The following is an 18,742-nucleotide window of genomic DNA, read 5'->3' as shown; positions in this document are numbered from 1 at the left end:
AGAGACACAGGCAGAGGGAGAAGCAGGCTCCATGCAGGGAGCCTGATGTGGGACTCGATCCCGGGACTCCAGGATCATGCCCTGGACCAAAGGCAGGCGCTAAACCGCTGAGCCACCCGGGGATCCCAGATATGATTTTTATGGCTGTGTAATCTTCCACTATGTGTGTGTGTGTGTGTGTGTGCGCGCGCGCGTGCTTGTACCACATCTTCTTGTTCATTCATCTATCAATGGGCACTTCCCTATTTTGGCTGTTGTAAATAATCCTGCAATAAACATAGGGGTACATATATCTTTTTGAATTAATTTTTCCCTTTTCTTTTTCGACAGTGGCTATACCAGTTTACTTTCCCACAAACAGTGCATGACAGTTCCTTTGTATCCATATTCCTGGTTGGTAACTTTTAGTTAAGAGTTAATTGTCCAGGGATCCCTGGGTGGCGTAGCGGTTTGGCGCCTGCCTTTGGCTCAGGGCGCGATCCTGGAGACCCGGGATTGAATCCCATATCGGGCTCCCGGTGCATGGAGCCTGCTTCTCCCTCTGCCTATGTCTCTGCCTCTCTCTCTCTCTCTGTGACTATCATAAATAAATAAATTTTAAAAAAAAGTTAATTGTCCATCATCTATTTGTTTTGAACACATCCTGCATTGACAGGTTTCCAGTAGGGGGTTTTCTGTTGCTGAGCTATGTATATGTATATGTATATAGATTTATGTTTATTTATATGGCAAAACTTAATATTATATTTACATATATGGGATTATACATATATACATATATAGGATTATATATGTATATGTACATATATATGTATATATGTGTAGGATTAAATCCTATATAATGTAGTAATATAAATCCTATATAATATAGGATTAAATTTTGCTTAAGTGGCAAGATACAATGCGTTTACATCTTAAGAAATTATATAGTTCTGAATCTTATTTCCACTTATATGACATAGCTCTAAGGCCCTCAACCTGCATCCTTGATGCTCTTACTAGCATCACTTGGCTCTAACCAACTCTCTGGTAGGCAGATGGTGAATCTCTGGCCTCTGTTCATGTTTGTTTAGATCTCCTATGTGTGTGGCCTGTATGGATCTTGCTCTTAAACCTATGGCTGTTGCAGTATTAGCCCCATATTTTTTCCCTAGTTCAAACCCCAAATACGGTGTGCATCTTCGGTCCATACCTACTATTATAGATTCTCTTTTTCCTTTCTGAAGATGAGGGAAATTTACCTCTCCATTTCTGATCTATAAGGATTTCTCTCTCTTTCTCACCATGCTATGTATTTATTAAGTTTTAAAAACACTTGTTTTAATAGGTGATGGGGATTAAGGAGTGCACTTGTTGTAATGAACACTGAGTGCTGTATGAAGGGTTGAATCTATATTATACACCTGAAACTAATATTATGCTGTGTGTTAACTAGAATCGAAATAAAAACTTTAAAATATCTGTTTTATCATTTTATGTGTTTGGGAAGATGCAGTTTTAACATATGCTCAATTTACCTTGAAATAGAAGACTTTTGTTTAGTTTTATTCTACTTTTCATATTTAACTCTAGTCAATCCATCTGGACTTTGATTGTGTGTGTGTGTGTGTGTGTGTGTGTGTGTCTGTGTATGAAGTGAGGCAATTGAAATTGATTTTCCTCAAATCACTACACATTTTATTTAAATTCTTATTAAGATTTCTGCAAAATTTAGTTATTAACAAGGCTTCTTCTCACATATCTACACGTTTTCCCCATTCTGCATTGTATCAAATGCTTCAAAGACAAAATAAGATTCAGGAACAAATTTTATATTTCACAGAAAGGTAATTTAGTCACAGTAAAAAGAAAGTCACCTTAGGTCAGTAAGTTGGTCACTGGTAAAACTGAAGATTGATGCAAGGCATCTTGGTTCAGTGCCAAGTTCACTAAACTTCAGTGTAGCGTAACCTTGCAGCCATATTATTCCATGCTTTATGACTGAATACACTTGAAAAACAAATAAGGGTAAGAAAAATACTACCCATTAAGAATGATAGCTAGTACTTGATCTTGGTAATGTTCATACTTTTTGAGATGGTTAAAGCTTTATTAGATATGTAATACGAATGCTGTAGGAGAAAGTTGCACTATTAGGATGTATTTTGTAAATAGGTTTTTAAAGTTGAATTCTTGTATAATATCAATATTGTCAACCTCATTTACAAGTTAGAGCTTGCAGTCTCTGCAAGCTATCTTTATTCATTTGTAGTTCTCTATTTTAATAGTACTGTAGAGGGGAAATAAGGGATAGCATTTTATAAAATGGGAGATTTGTTTTTTTCCCTTATGAGTTCCAAGGTACAGAAAGGAAGAACCATGATGCAAATTTTGATGATGCAAGACCCACTGGCGCTTTGTGGAAAGATAGTTCTAAGTCTACATATGTAACTATACCAAGTGGTTAATTTATGAATTAAAATATCAATAGTTTGCTTTACTTTGTTAAAGACTGCCTTATTAATAAATATACTGTGTTAGGTAAATGCCTGAGAGGGTCATTCTTGAATTTCTCTGCTATAGTTCTAAATTAGCTCACTTTGTGTTTATTAAATAAATTATTTTATTAAAAAATACAAGAATATAAGAGTTATCAGTGCTGAAGATTTCTGGCTTTGGACATGACCTTGTGGAAATTAACTGAAAATACAAATTGATTTAGCAAATGTGAAAAATTGAAAACCTGAGATTAAAAGTCTTAACCCCATAAAGTAATTCTAAATGTTCAAGCAATTTGCTGATGCATAGCCATTTCCAGTCATATTTTAAATTTTGCAGATAATCTTTTCATCAGGGAAATGCCTTCTTGGCTCATCAGTTTAATAAACAATTCCAGAAACTCTGGTGCTTATCCAAACTGCTTTTTCTTTTTGTCGCCATTTCTTCTCACACAGAAATACAATCTATATTGCCTGGATTCTCTGCAAAGCTGAATTGGTCTTCAGAGGAACCCAGCTCTTCTCAGGACATATCAGGGGTAACAAGATTCCAGATGATTTTTGAGGCAGGTTTTGTTGTGGTTCTATAAATTACAGATGTCTCAATTCTTATTTTTCTACAGATCTAGTAATGGTGAAGAAAAACCTAGGTACATCATAGTTCCAAGTTAAAATTAAATAAGGCATTTGTTCCTGAACTTCTCTGTACAGATTTTAAAACACTTGGTAGCTTCCAAAATACTGGTATTTGTGTTCCGCTCCAAGAGATTATGATTTTATTGGTCTAGGGTGTTGGATTGGTTTGCTCAGTTGCCATAAAAAACAAACTATGAATTGGGTAGTTAAATAACAGAAACTTACTTCCTCATACTCTTGGAGGCTAGAAATTTAAAATTAAAGTGGCTTGTCATTGTTTCCTCATATGGCCTTTCCTCTGTATGTGGAGAGGGAGAGCTCTCTGGAGTTTCCTCTTCTTAAAAGGACCATTGTTCTATCAGATTAGGGTTCCACGCTTATGAACTCATTTAACTTTAATTAAATATCTTTAAGGCCCTATCCCCAAGTACAGTCACATAGGAAGCTAGGGTTTCAGTGTGTGAAATTTGGGAGACACAATTCAGTCCATACTGATGCAGCCTGGGCTTTGGGATATCTTTGAAATCCTAGATGGAAAAAAATCCCAGATGGTTCCTAATGTGCAGATGAATTTAAGAACCACTGAAACAAGCAGTCGTTTGAATTTGGATCTCCTGAAAAAGAAAATAAAAATGGATTCTCAGTGCAGATCCTATTTGGATAATTTTTATTAGGTTGGCTTAAAGATCTTTATTGGTTTATTTGTAGCACAGATTTATAAGAGTGACAGTTGAGTTCTCCATTCCCTTTAACAATTCTCTGATCCCTTATCTTTCTTTCCTTTGAGTTTGTGGAAACATAAGGAATTAGAGTGCTTTAAACATTCTCCGAAGAAGCATTTGGGAGGCCTTTCTTCATGTTTGGACAATTATATGTTCCTTCTCAAAGGAAATGGGTGCAGTATTACGACAATAGATATCTCTGGCTGTGCCTTATCTTCTTTAGGGGAATGATGGGTAAACAATCTAGAGCAATTAATGGTTAGTCAGCTCTGAAACTATTAATGTCAAGTAGCAATAAAAAAAAAAGTTTGTTTTCAGTGAACCAAGAAAAGCAGTTCTAGAAAAGGAGATCATGTGTTTTACCAGTCTAAACTGATCTTTTTTTTGTATATTTTTTTATTGGAGTTCGATTTGCCAACATATAGTATAACGCCCAGTGCTCATCCCATCAAGTGCCCCCCTCAGTGCCTGTCACTCACTCACCCCAACCACCTGCCCACCTCCCCTTCCACTACCCCTTGTTCATTTCCCAGAGTTAGGAGTCTCTCATGTTCTGTCACCCTCTCTGATATTTCCCACTCATTTTCTTTCCTTTCCCCTTTAATCCCTTTCACTATTTTTTATATTCCCCGAATGAATGAAACCATATAATGTTTGTCCTTCTCCGATTGACTTACTTCACTCAGCATGATACCCTCCAGTTCTATCCACGTTGAAGCAAATGGTGGGTATTCGTCATTTCTAATGGCTGAGTAATACTCATTGTATATATATAGACCACATCTTCTTTAATTTTTATCCCTAACTTTTATATATATTATTTAAGCCTCCTGACAACTCTGTGAAGTAGATAGAACAGGGATTATCTCCCCGTTTTACAGATACAAGAAAACTAAGATTCAGATAATTCAATGGACTTCTCCACAGTCATATGAAAGTTAAGTGACACAATTAGAATTTGAACTAAAATCTTACTCATTTTAATCAGGTCTGTTTGAATATATATTCACTCACACAGAAATATATACTCTGTGTTTGTTCAAGTCAGCCTCACTGTGGTAGATGTTGAAAGTACAGAGTCCCAAGATATATTATTTGATTCCAAGTTCCTAAAGGAAAAGATAAACAAGCAAACATATAATTACAATACAATGTAATATGTGTCATGATAGAGTAGGGTGTATAACATAGAAGAAGGTACCTAATGCAGTGGGAAGTGGCCAAGGGGTCTTGATGAGACTGAAAACAGATTTTCTGGGCATAACGGGTTCAGAGACTTGAAAGAATAGGAATTTGTCTTCAGACTGATAAAGTTTGTCTTATTGTTTCCCTCAGGAAAATTTAGAACACAAATTTGATTTAATCATGATAGCCACTGTTAACATCTTGGTGTGCATCTTTTCACATAAGAATGAGGCATTTCAGTTTCAGGTTTTTAGAATGGTACAGTTCCAAACTATGGCCATGGAAATAGGTGGCTGGAAATGTGTGGATGTCAAGGTCGTTGGAGTTGAAGAGGTCAGGAAATTGTGAGATTAAGTTGTTGCTTAGACAGGCCATCTACTTGGATGTGGAAGTCAGCCCAGCTGATGGCAGGTCTTAAAGTACAGAGGAAACATGAGCTCAGTGCCTGTAGTCAGCTGGCGATAGATGAGGAGCAGCAAAGAACAGTATGACCTCAGAATAGGACCAAGAGTTCCCTGAAAGCATTTGTTCCATTACATCTCATTGTCTCTAGTACCTTGCAGCTATTTAAAAGATATTTGAATGAAGAGAGTGAGAAGAGAAGAAGGGGAGATTGTGAACAACTTATATACCTCAAATGGGGAGAAGGATCAAGTATCAAGGTTCATAGTGGAGGCTAGTCAGTGGAGACATCCATGAAAAAACTATAATAGATGATCCACTGATTTGGACATGCAAGGAGAGCTAATCTTAGAAGGGAATACTGAAGCTTCATTTAGAAGAGATGCAAGGTCTTGTGTTTATGCTCAGACTTAGCCTTGAATCTTGGGGTCCATTGGGCAGGGTAACATGTCCCTCCAAAAATAGTTTGGTTTTACAAGATCTTGAGACTTTACCCATTTTTATATTTATTTTTGCTATAATACTAAATAATAAAATTTATAGAGCTACACATGTATACCTACAAACATATCTTCATATTTGTCTATCTCTATTTCTTTCTATATCTATTTAACTAGAGGCAAGAAGAGACAGAGGCAGTGATTGACTTTTCTCTAGACAGTTATATAGGGCCCATGATAACCTAGGTTCAGTTTGAAAATATAAAACAGCTCAAATTATCTGTGATACATTTAGATTTATACTTAAAGGTGAAGGCTGGAACATATGATTCAATAGTGATTTCTACTGCCCAGGGCTGGCAGCATCTGTTTTCCTAATAACACTTAAGTAAGTTCCCTGCTTCTATATGTATGTCAAGATGGGGTACTAGGTTTCTAATACCCAACTCTAAAAGGCTGTAAAAGACCTTGTAGATATACACACATACATTTTGTTCATTCTCTCTCTCTCTCAGTAATTTATGAGTAGATTTTAAAAGGAGCTATTTACTTCGTGTTAACTATCCTCTGCTGGTGTGATATTAGATCACTTTATCTGCCAGTCCTTCTTGTTTTTTTCTTTAGCATCTCCTATATGTAAATCATAGGACTTTTCATACTGTCATATAAATTATTTATTTGCGTTTTGGTTTACTTAACTGTGAACTCTTCAAACTCAGAGGTTGTTTTATTTACCTCTGTAAGCTCAGGTACTTAATAAACTCCATTAAGTGTCTTGAGTGGGTAATTCAGTAGTTTGCATAAGTATTGCCTATCAGGCTCCATAAAAGTAATGATAGATTACATAATGTCCAATTCACCAACCTATATGCACAGATAATGAATTATCTTGGAGCAACAGTATTGCGTAGTGGAATGTGGGGTTTGAATTTAGTCAGATCTAGGTTTGAATTCCAGTTCGGCCACTTAACTAGCTATGTGTGACCTTGGACAAATTAAACAGCTTATTTAGTCTCATTATTCTCATAAATAAAATGGGAATATTTCCTGCTTGCATATAAACTGTTTGGCATGAAGCAGGTGTTCAGTAAGTGGTAGCTCTCATCATTATTAATTCTAGCCTCTCTGGTAGCTGCTGAAGGAATCTTTAGTTACTTCGTTTACTTACTGCTAGATATAATTAGCCCTTTCTGTGATGTACCCTATAATAACCAAGGCTACAGAAGTTTGAAACTGTTCCAAGAAGTTGTTTTGGAAGTGCTAATTACAAAAACTGCTTTGAAGAGATCATTGCTTTTCTATTATTTGAACATTTTATTTTTTTTATTTTTTTGAACATTTTATAATAAAGTTATTTTTTAAGTTATTTTTGTAAGTAGCCTCCCCACCCAGCATGTAGCACAACCCAGGGCTTGAACTCACAACCCTGAGATCAAAACTTGAGCTGAGAACTGAGCCACCCAGGCGTTCCATAGTAAAATGTTTTAAATGAAGGATGTGGCTGTGAGGTGTATGCTGCAGCTACTGTTTAATCACCACTATTTACATATATGAATAATCCTAGATCTGTTTCCAGAAATTTATAATAATTCCCATCCATTTTTCTGATTTTTTAAAAAATTTTTATTTATTTATGATAGTCACAGAGAGAGAGAGAGAGAGAGAGAGAGAGAGAGAGAGAGAGGAAGATACACAGGCAGAGGGAGAAGCAGGCTCCATGCACCGGGAGCCCGACGTGGGATTTGATCCCGGGTCTCCAGGATCGCGCCCTGGGCCAAAGGCAGGCGCCAAACAGCTGCGCCACCCAGGAATCCCCATTTTTCTGATATTTTTGTAATGATTCTATAATAATTTAATTTTCCCCACTCATTGCATAATTCTTGATCTCATTTTCAGTGTACTTAGAAAAAGTATTACAATAATTTATTCTTTCCATTTCTTCTTCATTGTGTTATGATATTTTGAGGTCTGGGACAATTTTTTTCTTTAACATGTACCTACATGGGTCTGTATTCTCTGAGCCACCAATAAGAACTTACTGATTTTTTACTCTATTTCTTTTTCTCATTTTCCTAGACTTTTCCACTTTCTAGAAGACTCCTTCTAACTTTGCTTTTAGGGACACTGTATTAAATATAGTGAGCCATTCTAGGAAAGTGGTTAATACTAAAGCTTTGGAGCCAGATCAGGTAACCTTGAGAAAATTGTTTGATCTCTTTGAGACTCTATTTTTTCATCCATAAAATGTGGGTTTTAAGTATGTAATAGGGCTTTTGTGAGGGGTAAATGAGGTGATATAAGTAGGATATGTTAGCTCCATTTCTGGACTAGAGAAAACTTTCATTAGATTATAAATTTTTATTATATTTGTAGGGAGGTATCTGAGTATATTGGAAAGCGCATGGACAATTGGTGTTAGATAGGGTCTGATCCTGGCTCTATCACTGAACAGCTTGAGTAACTTTAGGCAAGTTGCTTAATTTCTCTGAATCTCATTAAAGAAAAAAAAGCTACAGGGACGCCTGGGTGGCTCAGTGGTTGAGCTTCTGCCTTCAGTTCTGCCTGGGCCTGGGGATCGAGTCCTGCATCGGGCTCCCTGCAAGGAGCTTGCTCTCCCTCTGTCTGTGTCTGTGCCTCTCTCTCTGTCTCATGAATAAATAAATAAGATATTTTTTAAAAACTACAAAGAAAGGATAGTAATATCTGCTTCCAGGATTGTTATGAGGTAATAAGAGATATAACACTTGCACAACGCTTGCTACATAGTAGGCATTCAACAAGTGATATCTACTATTGTTGCCATGTATAATGTATACTTTCAGATTATTAATTGATCTTTTTTTAAAAAGATTTTTAAAATTTATTCATGAGAGACACACAGAGAGAAGCAGAGACATAGGCAGAGGGAGAAGCAGGCCCCAAGCAGGGACCCTGATGCTGGGACTAGACCTCGGGACTCCAGGATCACTCCCTGAGCTGAAAGCAGACGCTGAACCACTGAGCCACCTAGACGTCCCTATTATTTGATCCTTAAAACAATTCTGTGAAGTAGAATGGGTAACTTTTATCCTTTTTACAGATTAGTAAATAAATCCCAGAACAATTAAGTGATTTTTTTTTCATGGTTACTTAAATAATTTATACAGAGCCAGTACTGGAACACATGTCTTCTGACTTGTGAATTTTTTTGCTTTACAACTTTTCCTAAAAAATAAGTGTTTATATAAATAGATTGATGTTGAAAAATAGGTTCTTTTTAGTTGTCTGCTCCTTTCACTCCATTTTTTAAAAAGATTTTATTTATTTATTTATGAGAGACACACAGAGAGAGAGAGGCAGAGGGAGAAGCAGGCTCCATACAGGGAGCCTGACGTGGGACTCGATCCCAGGTCTCCAGAACCACACCCCAGGCTGAAGGCGGCACTAAACCGCTGAGCCACGGGGCTGCCCCCTTTCACTCCCTTCTTAATACAATCAACTCACATCAGGATGGTAGAGCAAGATAGAGTTATTCTTCTTAGCTCTGATCTGAATTACTGTTAAATTTATTCCAAAAGGTAGTTCTGATATTGTGGATTTTCCTCTGATCTTTGTTCATATATCTCCTGAAGTTCCATGAAATAGTTTAAACTGGGCAGCCCCGGTGGCGCAGCGGTTTAATGCCGCCTGCAGCCCAGGGCGTGATCTTGGAGACCTGGGATCGAGTCCCGTGTCGGGCTCACTGCATGGAGCCCACTTCTCTCTCTGCCTCTCTCTCTCTCTCTGAATGAATGAATGAATGAATGAATGAATGAATGAATGAATAAATAAATAAATAAATAAATAAATAAATCTTAAAAAAAAAAAAAAGAAATAGTTTAAACCAAGGGGCCTCTGGGTGGCTCAGTTGTTAAGCCTCTGTCTTTGGCTCAGGTCGTGATCCCAGGGCCCTGGGATCTAGCCCCATGTCAGGCTTCCAAGTTGGCCGGCAGTCTGCTTCTTCCTCTGCCTCTTCCCTTTCCCCTGTTCATGTGTGTTTTTTCTTGGTCTTTCACGCACTCTCAAACAAATAAATAAAATCTTAAAAAAAAAAAAAAGAAACAGTTTAACCCGAGAAATGACAGCTATTAGATTGCCTTTTGCACGGGTCGCCTGGGTGGCTCAGCAGTTTGGTGTGTGCCTTTGGCCCAGGGTGTGATCCCAGATCCCAGATCACCTGGGGTTGAGTCCTGCATTGGGCTCCCTGCATGGAGCCTGCTTCTCCTTCTACCTATGTCTCTGCCTCTCTCTGTCTCTCATGAATAAATATATAAAACCTTTAAAAAAAAGATTGCCTTTTGTGTACAAGTTTTAGACCCTTGGGTGTCTGAAAAGCTTTCTGAGGGGTAAGTTACCTTTAAAGGAAGAAATACCATTATTTATTAAAAAGATTTATTTTATTATTTTAGAGAGGCAGGGAAGGGCAGAAGAAGGAGAGAGAATATTAAGTGGACTTTGAGCAGAGCTCCACATGGGGCTCAGTCTCACCACTTTGAGATCATGACCTGAGCTGAAACCAGGAGTCTGATACTTAACCCTCTGTGCCACCCATGTGCCTAAGAGATACTATAATTTAACTCATTTGTACTCTTGGGTTTGTGTATGTGTAGTGGATATTTTTGTTGTGTTGTTACAGGTTAATGAAAAGCCCAGAACTTTGATGACAGATAGTCTGGTGATAAAGAATTTTTTACATAAAATTGTCATGGTACACCCTAAGGTAAGCTGTTCTTTTGCACGTAATGCTTCTTTTGTCATATGATTTCAGGAGATTTCTATTCTGCAGGACATGGAAGGATATGGTTGGTCCTCTTTCTTTTCATGATAATGATTACAGCTTTTAAAATTGAATTGAGGCAGCCCGGGTGGCTCAGCGGTTGAGCGTCTGCCTTCAGCCCAGGGCGTGACCCTGGAGACCTGGGATCGAGTCCCACGTCAGGCTCCCTGCATGGAGCCTGCTTCTCCCTCTGCCTGTGACTCTGCCTCTCTCTCTCTGTGTGTCTCTCGTGAATAAATAAAATTGAATTGATTTGATTTCTGCGTCCCTAACATGGTGTTGATGTTGGTCATGTGACATAGGTGACATAGGTGAGAGCCCTTGGATTTAGAGCTTCCTTTGGATTGTTTTTACTTCCTTACTGTTTTATAGTATCAGTTTAGATATATTTTTTTCCTCTGTACTTCATTATCCTATTAAACTTGGATAATAAACCTTGCTGACTATCACCTTTTCCAAAGTGACTTAGAAGAGCAAATCAGGAAATTTTGATAAAGTACTTCAAACTTTAGAGAGCTATCATTTTTATTATTTCTATAGTTAGATATATTTATAGGGGTGCACAACATTAAGTATGGTATATAATTTCTCCTTTTTTTTCTTGCTAGCTTTCTACTTTTTCTGTCGTCAGCAGGATTCAATTCTTAATTATGCCAGTCACTATTCTGAGTGCTTTCCACACACACTCATTCACTCACCCCATGAAACAGCCCTTGTGAAGTAGGTTTTATCCTCATTATTCCCATTTTACAGTTGAGGAAACTATGGTACAGAAGTTAAATAACTTGCATGGTCAGGATTCGAATTCAGACAATCTGGCTCCAGAGTCCCTTATTACCCATTACGTTATATAGAAAGAAAAATGTAAGTCAAAGGTAGGAAATAACTAGAACAGTGAAATAAATTGAAGGGAGGACATAAAAGTCAGTTAGGGGCCAGGGAAGAAAAAGCAAAGAAAAAAGCATGGAATTTTCTACATACAAAAACAATGGAAAAAAAGGGAGAAAAATTGATAGTTCCTTTAAGAGGGAAAACACATAACATTGGGAGAACAGAGAACAAAAGGTAGGATCTCCTGATAATCTATGACCACTTGGAATGAAGTATAGGACTTAATATATTTCAGATGCAGAATTTGAGCACAGACAAATGTTAATTGTGTTAATTATGTTATGTTTAGGAAAAGTACAGGTGAAAAAAAGGAGATATAAAGAATATCTTCCCCTCTGGAATTTAAGTATAGAAGTTTTTGATTTATGTCCTGGTTCATGTTAAATCTCATACCATTTACTTTGCAGATTAGATTCAATTTTAGTGTAAAAGTGAATGGAGTCCTTTCCATGGATATCTTTTGGTAAGTTCTTAAATCCATGGCTTAAGTTTATGCCATGGCTTTATAATTTTTCTCAGTCATTATTGTCCTATTTCTAGTAGCTTCACAGTTTGACCTTTTTTAAAGATTTGTTTGTTTTAGAGACAGTGCACATGGGGGGGGAGGGGAAGAGGGAGAGAGAAACCCAAGCAGACTCCACTCTGAGCACAGAGCCTGATGCAGAGCTCCATGAAAGGCTCGATCTCATGACCCTGAGATGATGACCTGAGCTGAAATCAAAAGTCAGGTGCTCAACCACCCAGGTGCCCCACGGTTTGGCTTTTTGACCCAAAGTCACTCTGAAACTAATTTTCTGAGACCCCCACGTTTTCTTATTCTATGTTAGCTTTTAATAAGCAGGTAAATTCATCTAAACACTTCATGTCTTTCCCTCTCACTAGAGTGGGTGATCTTAAAAGTTGCCATTTTCCCTTGGTTATTTGGTTATTGAATTCTAGTAATCTCTGGAGGAGGGGTGTGTGGTAGTCATGGTCCAAGATTTGTATCAGGTAAAGATTGATTTTAGAATCTCTGAAATACGGCTTAGCTTTTCTTTGCTTTACAGGACAAAGAATGAACCCACTTTGAACCTGTCGAATGGAATTTCTCTTGTTATAAGCTATCGGCATTATGTGAGGTGAAGGGTTAAAAGCATTATTGTCTCTTTCCATGTTTTAATCTCCTATCAAAAGTATGAATGTGGAAAAAAAAAGTATGAATGTGGGTAGAAATTGAAAGTAGCCTCACTCGTCATTTCCTAGTGCCAGGTGTCAGATTTTCTGTCAGAAAAGTAGAAGTAGAACTTTGAAATTATTTGTATTAAAAGCTCTTATTATTTCTGGCTCCTTGAATAATATTCTAATTAACCCAAGGACATATGCCTTCTCTTTTCCATGTCTCATTTTCTTCTGTAAATGAAATAAAACAAACCCTGCTAATTTCAATCTTATTTATATATGAGAAGAAAAGAATAACTTTATTTTTTTTAAGATCTTATTTAGTTATTCATGAGACACACACACACACATAGAGAGAGAGAGGCAGAGACACAGGTAGAGGGAGAAGCAGGCTCCATGAAATGAGCCCAACATGGGACTCGATCCCAGGACCCCAAGATCACACCCTGGGCTGAAGGCAAGCACTCAACCACTGAGCCACCCAGGGATCCCCAAGAGGAATGACTTTAGATGGTTACTTGAACTCTTGGCTATGAACACAAAGGAATTCTTTGTATGTTATTTTTTTGTGCACCAGCATTTTGCATATGTTTGGAAATCATCTCTCACTACCTCCACCTTCTTCAGACTACAAAAAAAATTCTATGGAGAAGATGGTAAATAAATAGAATAGAACCCTCTGCCTTGCCTTCCTGTGCTATCCACCTACCTCAGAATCCAAAGTGAACACGCATTATAGCAAGAAAAAAACTAATTATTAAGTCCAACTAATTTATTATTTAGTAGTTTTCGACTCCATTTGTATGTCTTAAATCAGAACTGATAGTCATAGGATCTTAAGGCTTGAAGAGACTGCCCATGGCTTTTTAGCCTGTTTTTTGTTTTGTTTGTTTGTTTGTTTTACTCTTACCCAGAATTACACTTCAAAGTAGAATTTAAAAAATTTTTAGAAAAAAAATAATTTTTAGTTATGCAGGAAACAAAGCCCCACCCCCTTATCTTTCTTTAGTAGGCCTCTACTGTCATATAGTCCTTACAAGAAGACAGCTCATTATCATAGATTTACTGAAAAAGTTTAAGCCTCTGAGCCAGTATTTGTGGACATATTTTCCTGGATGACCTGATGAGTTTAAAGAGAGGAAATGGTTCATTAATATTTCTTTCTGTTTAGAAAAGAGCTGTTGGAAAGTAAGCAAATATCAAATTTCACTAAGTTCTAGCAGAGAAAGATGTCCTAATTTTTTCTTATTACTCTTATCAAACAGTGACCTCAGATTCCTTCAGGGGAAGGTGTAGCATGTGTGAAAACAGATCTAAGTAGCAGGAGCTAGTTTTAGGCCGTTGTGATTCAGAGACCCCTCCACCCCTACTCTCACCATGCTAATCTTTGATCTTGGAAACTTATGCTCAGAACCATAGAGTAATTTTAATGAAGGAAATACACTTTAGAGAATATAAAACTGCATTAGTGGCAGCAAAAGCAGGAGCCATGATATCATTCCTGAAAGGGCAATTTGTCTACTCTTTCTATTGCTTGTGATTCCTTGAATGAGATACAAGTTGCTTATTCCAATAAAACCGATATGGTGGGTTGTATGGTTACACATATGTTAGAAATATCTAAGGAATTTTAAATGCCCTTTAAAATAATCTGGATGTGGGGCCTACTTTATTTATTTATTTATTTATTTATTTATTTATTTATTTATAATTTAAATAATCTGTACACTCAGTGTGGGGACTTGAACTCAAAACTCCAAGATTGAGTTGTACACACCACTGACTGAGCCAGCCAGGTGGCCCATAGTGGAGCCTACTTTAAAAACAAAAAAGAAAAAAAGAAAGAAAATAATTTCTTAAAAGCAAGAAAAGCTAAATTTATCTAACCTGTTTTTTGACAGTAGACCAAAATTTGGTACAGCTGAATTACTCTGCAGCAGAATCCATCCTGTGTTAGGACATCCAGTAATACTTTTCATCCCTGATGACATGGATGACATGGGCTTCTTGGGAGAGCTGATACTGACTCCAGCTGCTGCTCTGTGTCCCTGCCCCAAGGTCTTTTCCAACCAGCTGAATAGAATTTCTTCAGTTTCCATATCCTTTTGATTATAGAGTCCATAAAATCTTCTCTCTTTTTTTAAGATTTTATTTATTTATTCATGAGAGACACACAAAGAGAGGCAGGCAGAGACAGAGGCAGAGGGAGAAGCAGGCTCCTTGCAGGGAGCTGGATGTGGGATTCTATCCCAGGACCACAGGATCACACCCTGAGCCGAAGGCAGAAGCTCAACCACTGAGCCACCCAGGTGTCCCAGATGTCCCAAGTCCATCAAATCTTCAAATTAGTTGCCTTGAAAAATGAAATTTTTAAAGATTTTATTTATTTATTTGAAAGAGAGAGATAGTGAGTGAGGGTGGGGAAGCAGAGGGAGAGGGACAAGCAGACTCTGAGCTGAGCATAGAGCCTGATGCAGGGTTCTATCTCACAACCCTGAGGTTATGACCTGAGCTGAAATTAAGAGTTGGACATTTAACTGACTGAGCTACCCAGGTGCCCCCCAAAATGAATTTTTATATCTCAGTTCTAGAAAAGCCTTAGCATTATGAACTCTGCCTAGAAGCCAGTATGATTTGTATAAAAACAAAAATCTAGTATGAAAGCTGAGCTTTAGAAGTTTTCAAAAAAAAAAAAAAACCCTGAATACTATAAAATGTGCCATATGTGCCACATGCTTTTCATATAATTTAGTGTGATTGAAGCATGGAATGAATGGTGCAAGCAGGAAAGATGAGAGTTGAATATGGCAGCTATTGTGTGCCACACTAAGTGTGAACTTCATTGTCTAAGGAGTAGGAAACCATTGGATGTTTTAGGAGTCTCAAGCAGCATCATACAGTGGGGTATGACGAGAGAGGAGGAGAGAGAAGTCAGTAATCACTAAGTAAATAAGTAAGTGACCTGGGCAAGAGATAATCCTTACCTGAGTTAAAAGTATGATGAGCATGGAAAAGAGTGACTTTTCACTCGAAGGAATCAGTGTAACAAGGCAATCAATTCATTATTAGGGTAAGGAGAGATTAGGGGCAGGGAATGGCCAAAGTTGATGTAAATATTTCTACATCCAGAATAGGCAAACCATAGAGATAGAAAGTAGATGGAAGGGGATTTTGGGGGGAGGTGATAAAAATGTTCTAAAATTGATGGTGGTGATGATTGCACAACTTTTTGAATATACTACAACACATTTAACTGTGCACATTAAGTGGATGAATTGTATGTTATGTGATATGTTTAAATCTCAGTAAACTGTTTAAAAACATTTCCACAGATGGCTGATAGAATAATAATACTGTCAATAAGATGCAGATCATAAGATCATAAATGGCAGATTTGGAGGGTAAAGAAGATTAGCTTCACTTTAAACATGTTAAGTTTATGGATCCTACAGCACATCTCTTGAAAATAGCAAGAGCTGAATAGAAATTTTGGTCTGGAATTTTGAAGTGTTTAGATTTAGTTCTAAATTTTAGAACCTCAGCATTTTCCCTAAATATAGTATAGTGCTATGGTTAGAGCATGGCACAAGAGTGTAAATACTGGATTTACCAGTATTGGTAAATTGCCTATGCCTTTATGCAGCTTGCTCAACCAGCCTAAGTTTTTATTGCATCAGCTTTAAGACAGAGTTAATAATACTTTGTATATTTATTTATTTCCCCTTGCAAAGGTTTTATTGTTGTTATGGCTGTTCTTTTGAGATTTATTTGTTTGTTTTAGGATTAATTATATATTAATCTATGTGAAGCTCCTAGCATTCTGCCTAACACATAATAAAAATTCAATAAATATCAGGTATTATTGTTATATGATTGAAGCTATAAGAGTAAGTGAAGTTATAGTAGAGTAAAAAGAATAAGAACAGAAGAAGACCAAGGTCATAGTATGATAAATGTCAGCTGAAAATATCTTTAGGGAGGAGGACGGAGCGGGATGGTGATAAAGACTATGCAAGGGAAAAAAAAAGACTATGCAAGGACTTTTGGATTTTAAAATCTTAATATCTAGGTCATAAAGAAGAGTATAAAGTAAAATATAAAAGTTTCCCCTTCCCCCTCATTCCATTCCCCCCGAGGGAATAAGGCACATTTTTCTATCCTCTTGAAGTTTACACTTAATGGGACATTTTAATAAATAGATGTCAGGTAGTGATCAGTACAGTAAAGATAAAGCAGAAAAGAGATAATAGGGAAATTATTTTGAATATTATTGTCAGTGAAGACTCTAGGGAGGTGATGTTTTAGTGAAAAGAAAGAGAGCTAACAGAAAACTCTGGTAGGATTTCAGTTTCTGAAAATGGCAAACTAGGTAATTTAGACCCACCCTCCCATTGAGGACAAGTACTGGATTAAATATTAAAATATCATGAAAGAATTTTAGAGGGCAGCCCTGGTGGCGCAGCGGTTTAGCGCCGCCTGCAGCCAAGGGCGTGATCCTGGAGACCCTGGATCGAGTCCCATGTCTGGCTCTCTGCATGGGGCCTGCTTCTCCCTCTGCCTGTGTCTCTGCGCCTCTCTCTCTCTCTGCATCTCTATGAATAAATAAATAAAATCTTTAAAAAAAAAAAAGAATTTTAGAGCTAGTGAATAGGAAAGAATTTCTGGGCCATTATAGGAGAAAACAGGAATTACAGAAAGCTTGGGCCCAGCACTGGGGGCTACTTTTGCCCTGAGGTCATTTGCAAATTAGAGCAAGCAGCCAAGAAGCTAAAATGCACTTCGGAATGCATGTAGGACAGGAAGGCCAAAGAGTTTAGGGCCTGCTGAGCTGGGGTGCTGTTAAAAGCACCTCTTATTTTGGGCAGGGATAACTAAAAGGTTACACTTTAAGGAGTAAGGTGAACCCGAAATAAATTATCCTTCAAGTGAACTGCATGTAGTTTTTGGGTCATTTTAGGAAGGCTAGAATATCTTAGACTTTCACATTGGATTAAGATGATTCTGGATTTCTGATTCTCCCAGATGGCTTTGTAGAAACAAACAAAAATTCTTCCTAGAGGAAGATAACCACATCTATGCTTCAAATTATTTAACAAATACTTTCTCAAAGTGTCTAGCTTATGTGCATTTCTCTCTCTCTCTCTCTCTCTCTCTCTCTTCTCTGTCACAACACACACACCCCACACTTAGGCTAAAGAGCGGATAAGGTAACATGAACAAGAGCTCGCAAAAACAAAAGCAACAGAAGCACCGACTGGAACTCCAGATATTGGTAATAGCAGACACTGATTTTTAAAATAAAAAATTATGTTTACTATGCTTATGGAATTGAAAACAACCGTAAAAATCCTGTCAGGAAACTGTTAACTATAATTGTGACATAATTTTTAAAAGAACCAAACAAATTGTAGAACCAAAATATATAGTAACCAATATTGAAATTAAATAGGTTTAATAACAGATTAGATGCAGTATAAGTCAGTTTGTGAAGTAAAAGATAATGATAGCAAAAACTTAATAAAATAAAGCAAAGAGAGAGAAAACTATGGAAAATACAGAAGAGAGGTTAACAGATGAGAAGAAACAGTGAGACCATTTAATGTACATTTAATCCATGTCCCAAAGGAGAAGAGAGAAAATGTGGCAGAAAGTCTTTGAAGAATTAATGCCTAAAGCAACTAAAACAGATTTCAGATCTTAATAATCAAGCAGGATAAACTAAAAGATACCTATACCTGTAAAAAATAAAAAATAAGGAGAAAAATCAGCTAAGGAAGATGGATTTTCTTCAAAAGAGAAACAAATTGACAGCTAACTTCCCCATACCAACAGGATGTAGTAGTTTAATAGTGTTAATATCCTGAAATTAAAAATATCACCACACTAGAATCCCTTACCCAATAAAAGTATTTCTCAAGATAAAAGATAATGAACATACCTATATACATTAATGTCATAATTCATACAGTAAGAAGAATTCAGCTGACTTTAGAACAGTTTTTTTTTTTAAGATTTTATTTGTTTATTTGACAGCGA

General features: G+C 37.0%; 1 protein-coding gene across 1 annotated transcript in view; it reads left to right on the top strand.

The window, feature by feature from the left end:
- CUNH11orf80 (chromosome unknown C11orf80 homolog) overlaps positions 1-18,742 on the top strand; it is a 97,178-nt gene that overhangs the window by 46,207 nt on the left and 32,229 nt on the right. Inside the window, exons 4-8 of the mRNA XM_055314973.1 lie at positions 2,934-3,043; positions 10,517-10,600; positions 11,956-12,011; positions 12,595-12,666; positions 14,608-14,803. Coding sequence (XP_055170948.1) covers positions 2,934-3,043; positions 10,517-10,600; positions 11,956-12,011; positions 12,595-12,666; positions 14,608-14,803 — 518 coding nt within the window. The remainder of the gene's footprint in view (positions 1-2,933; positions 3,044-10,516; positions 10,601-11,955; positions 12,012-12,594; positions 12,667-14,607; positions 14,804-18,742) is intronic.

The sequence above is a fragment of the Nyctereutes procyonoides genome, unplaced genomic scaffold (genome assembly GCF_905146905.1).
Source record: "Nyctereutes procyonoides isolate TBG_1078 unplaced genomic scaffold, NYPRO_anot_genome, whole genome shotgun sequence".
Lineage (NCBI taxonomy): Eukaryota > Metazoa > Chordata > Mammalia > Carnivora > Canidae > Nyctereutes > Nyctereutes procyonoides.
The sequence above is the reverse complement of the archived record's forward strand: the minus strand, read 5'-3'. Positions and strand labels throughout refer to the sequence as shown.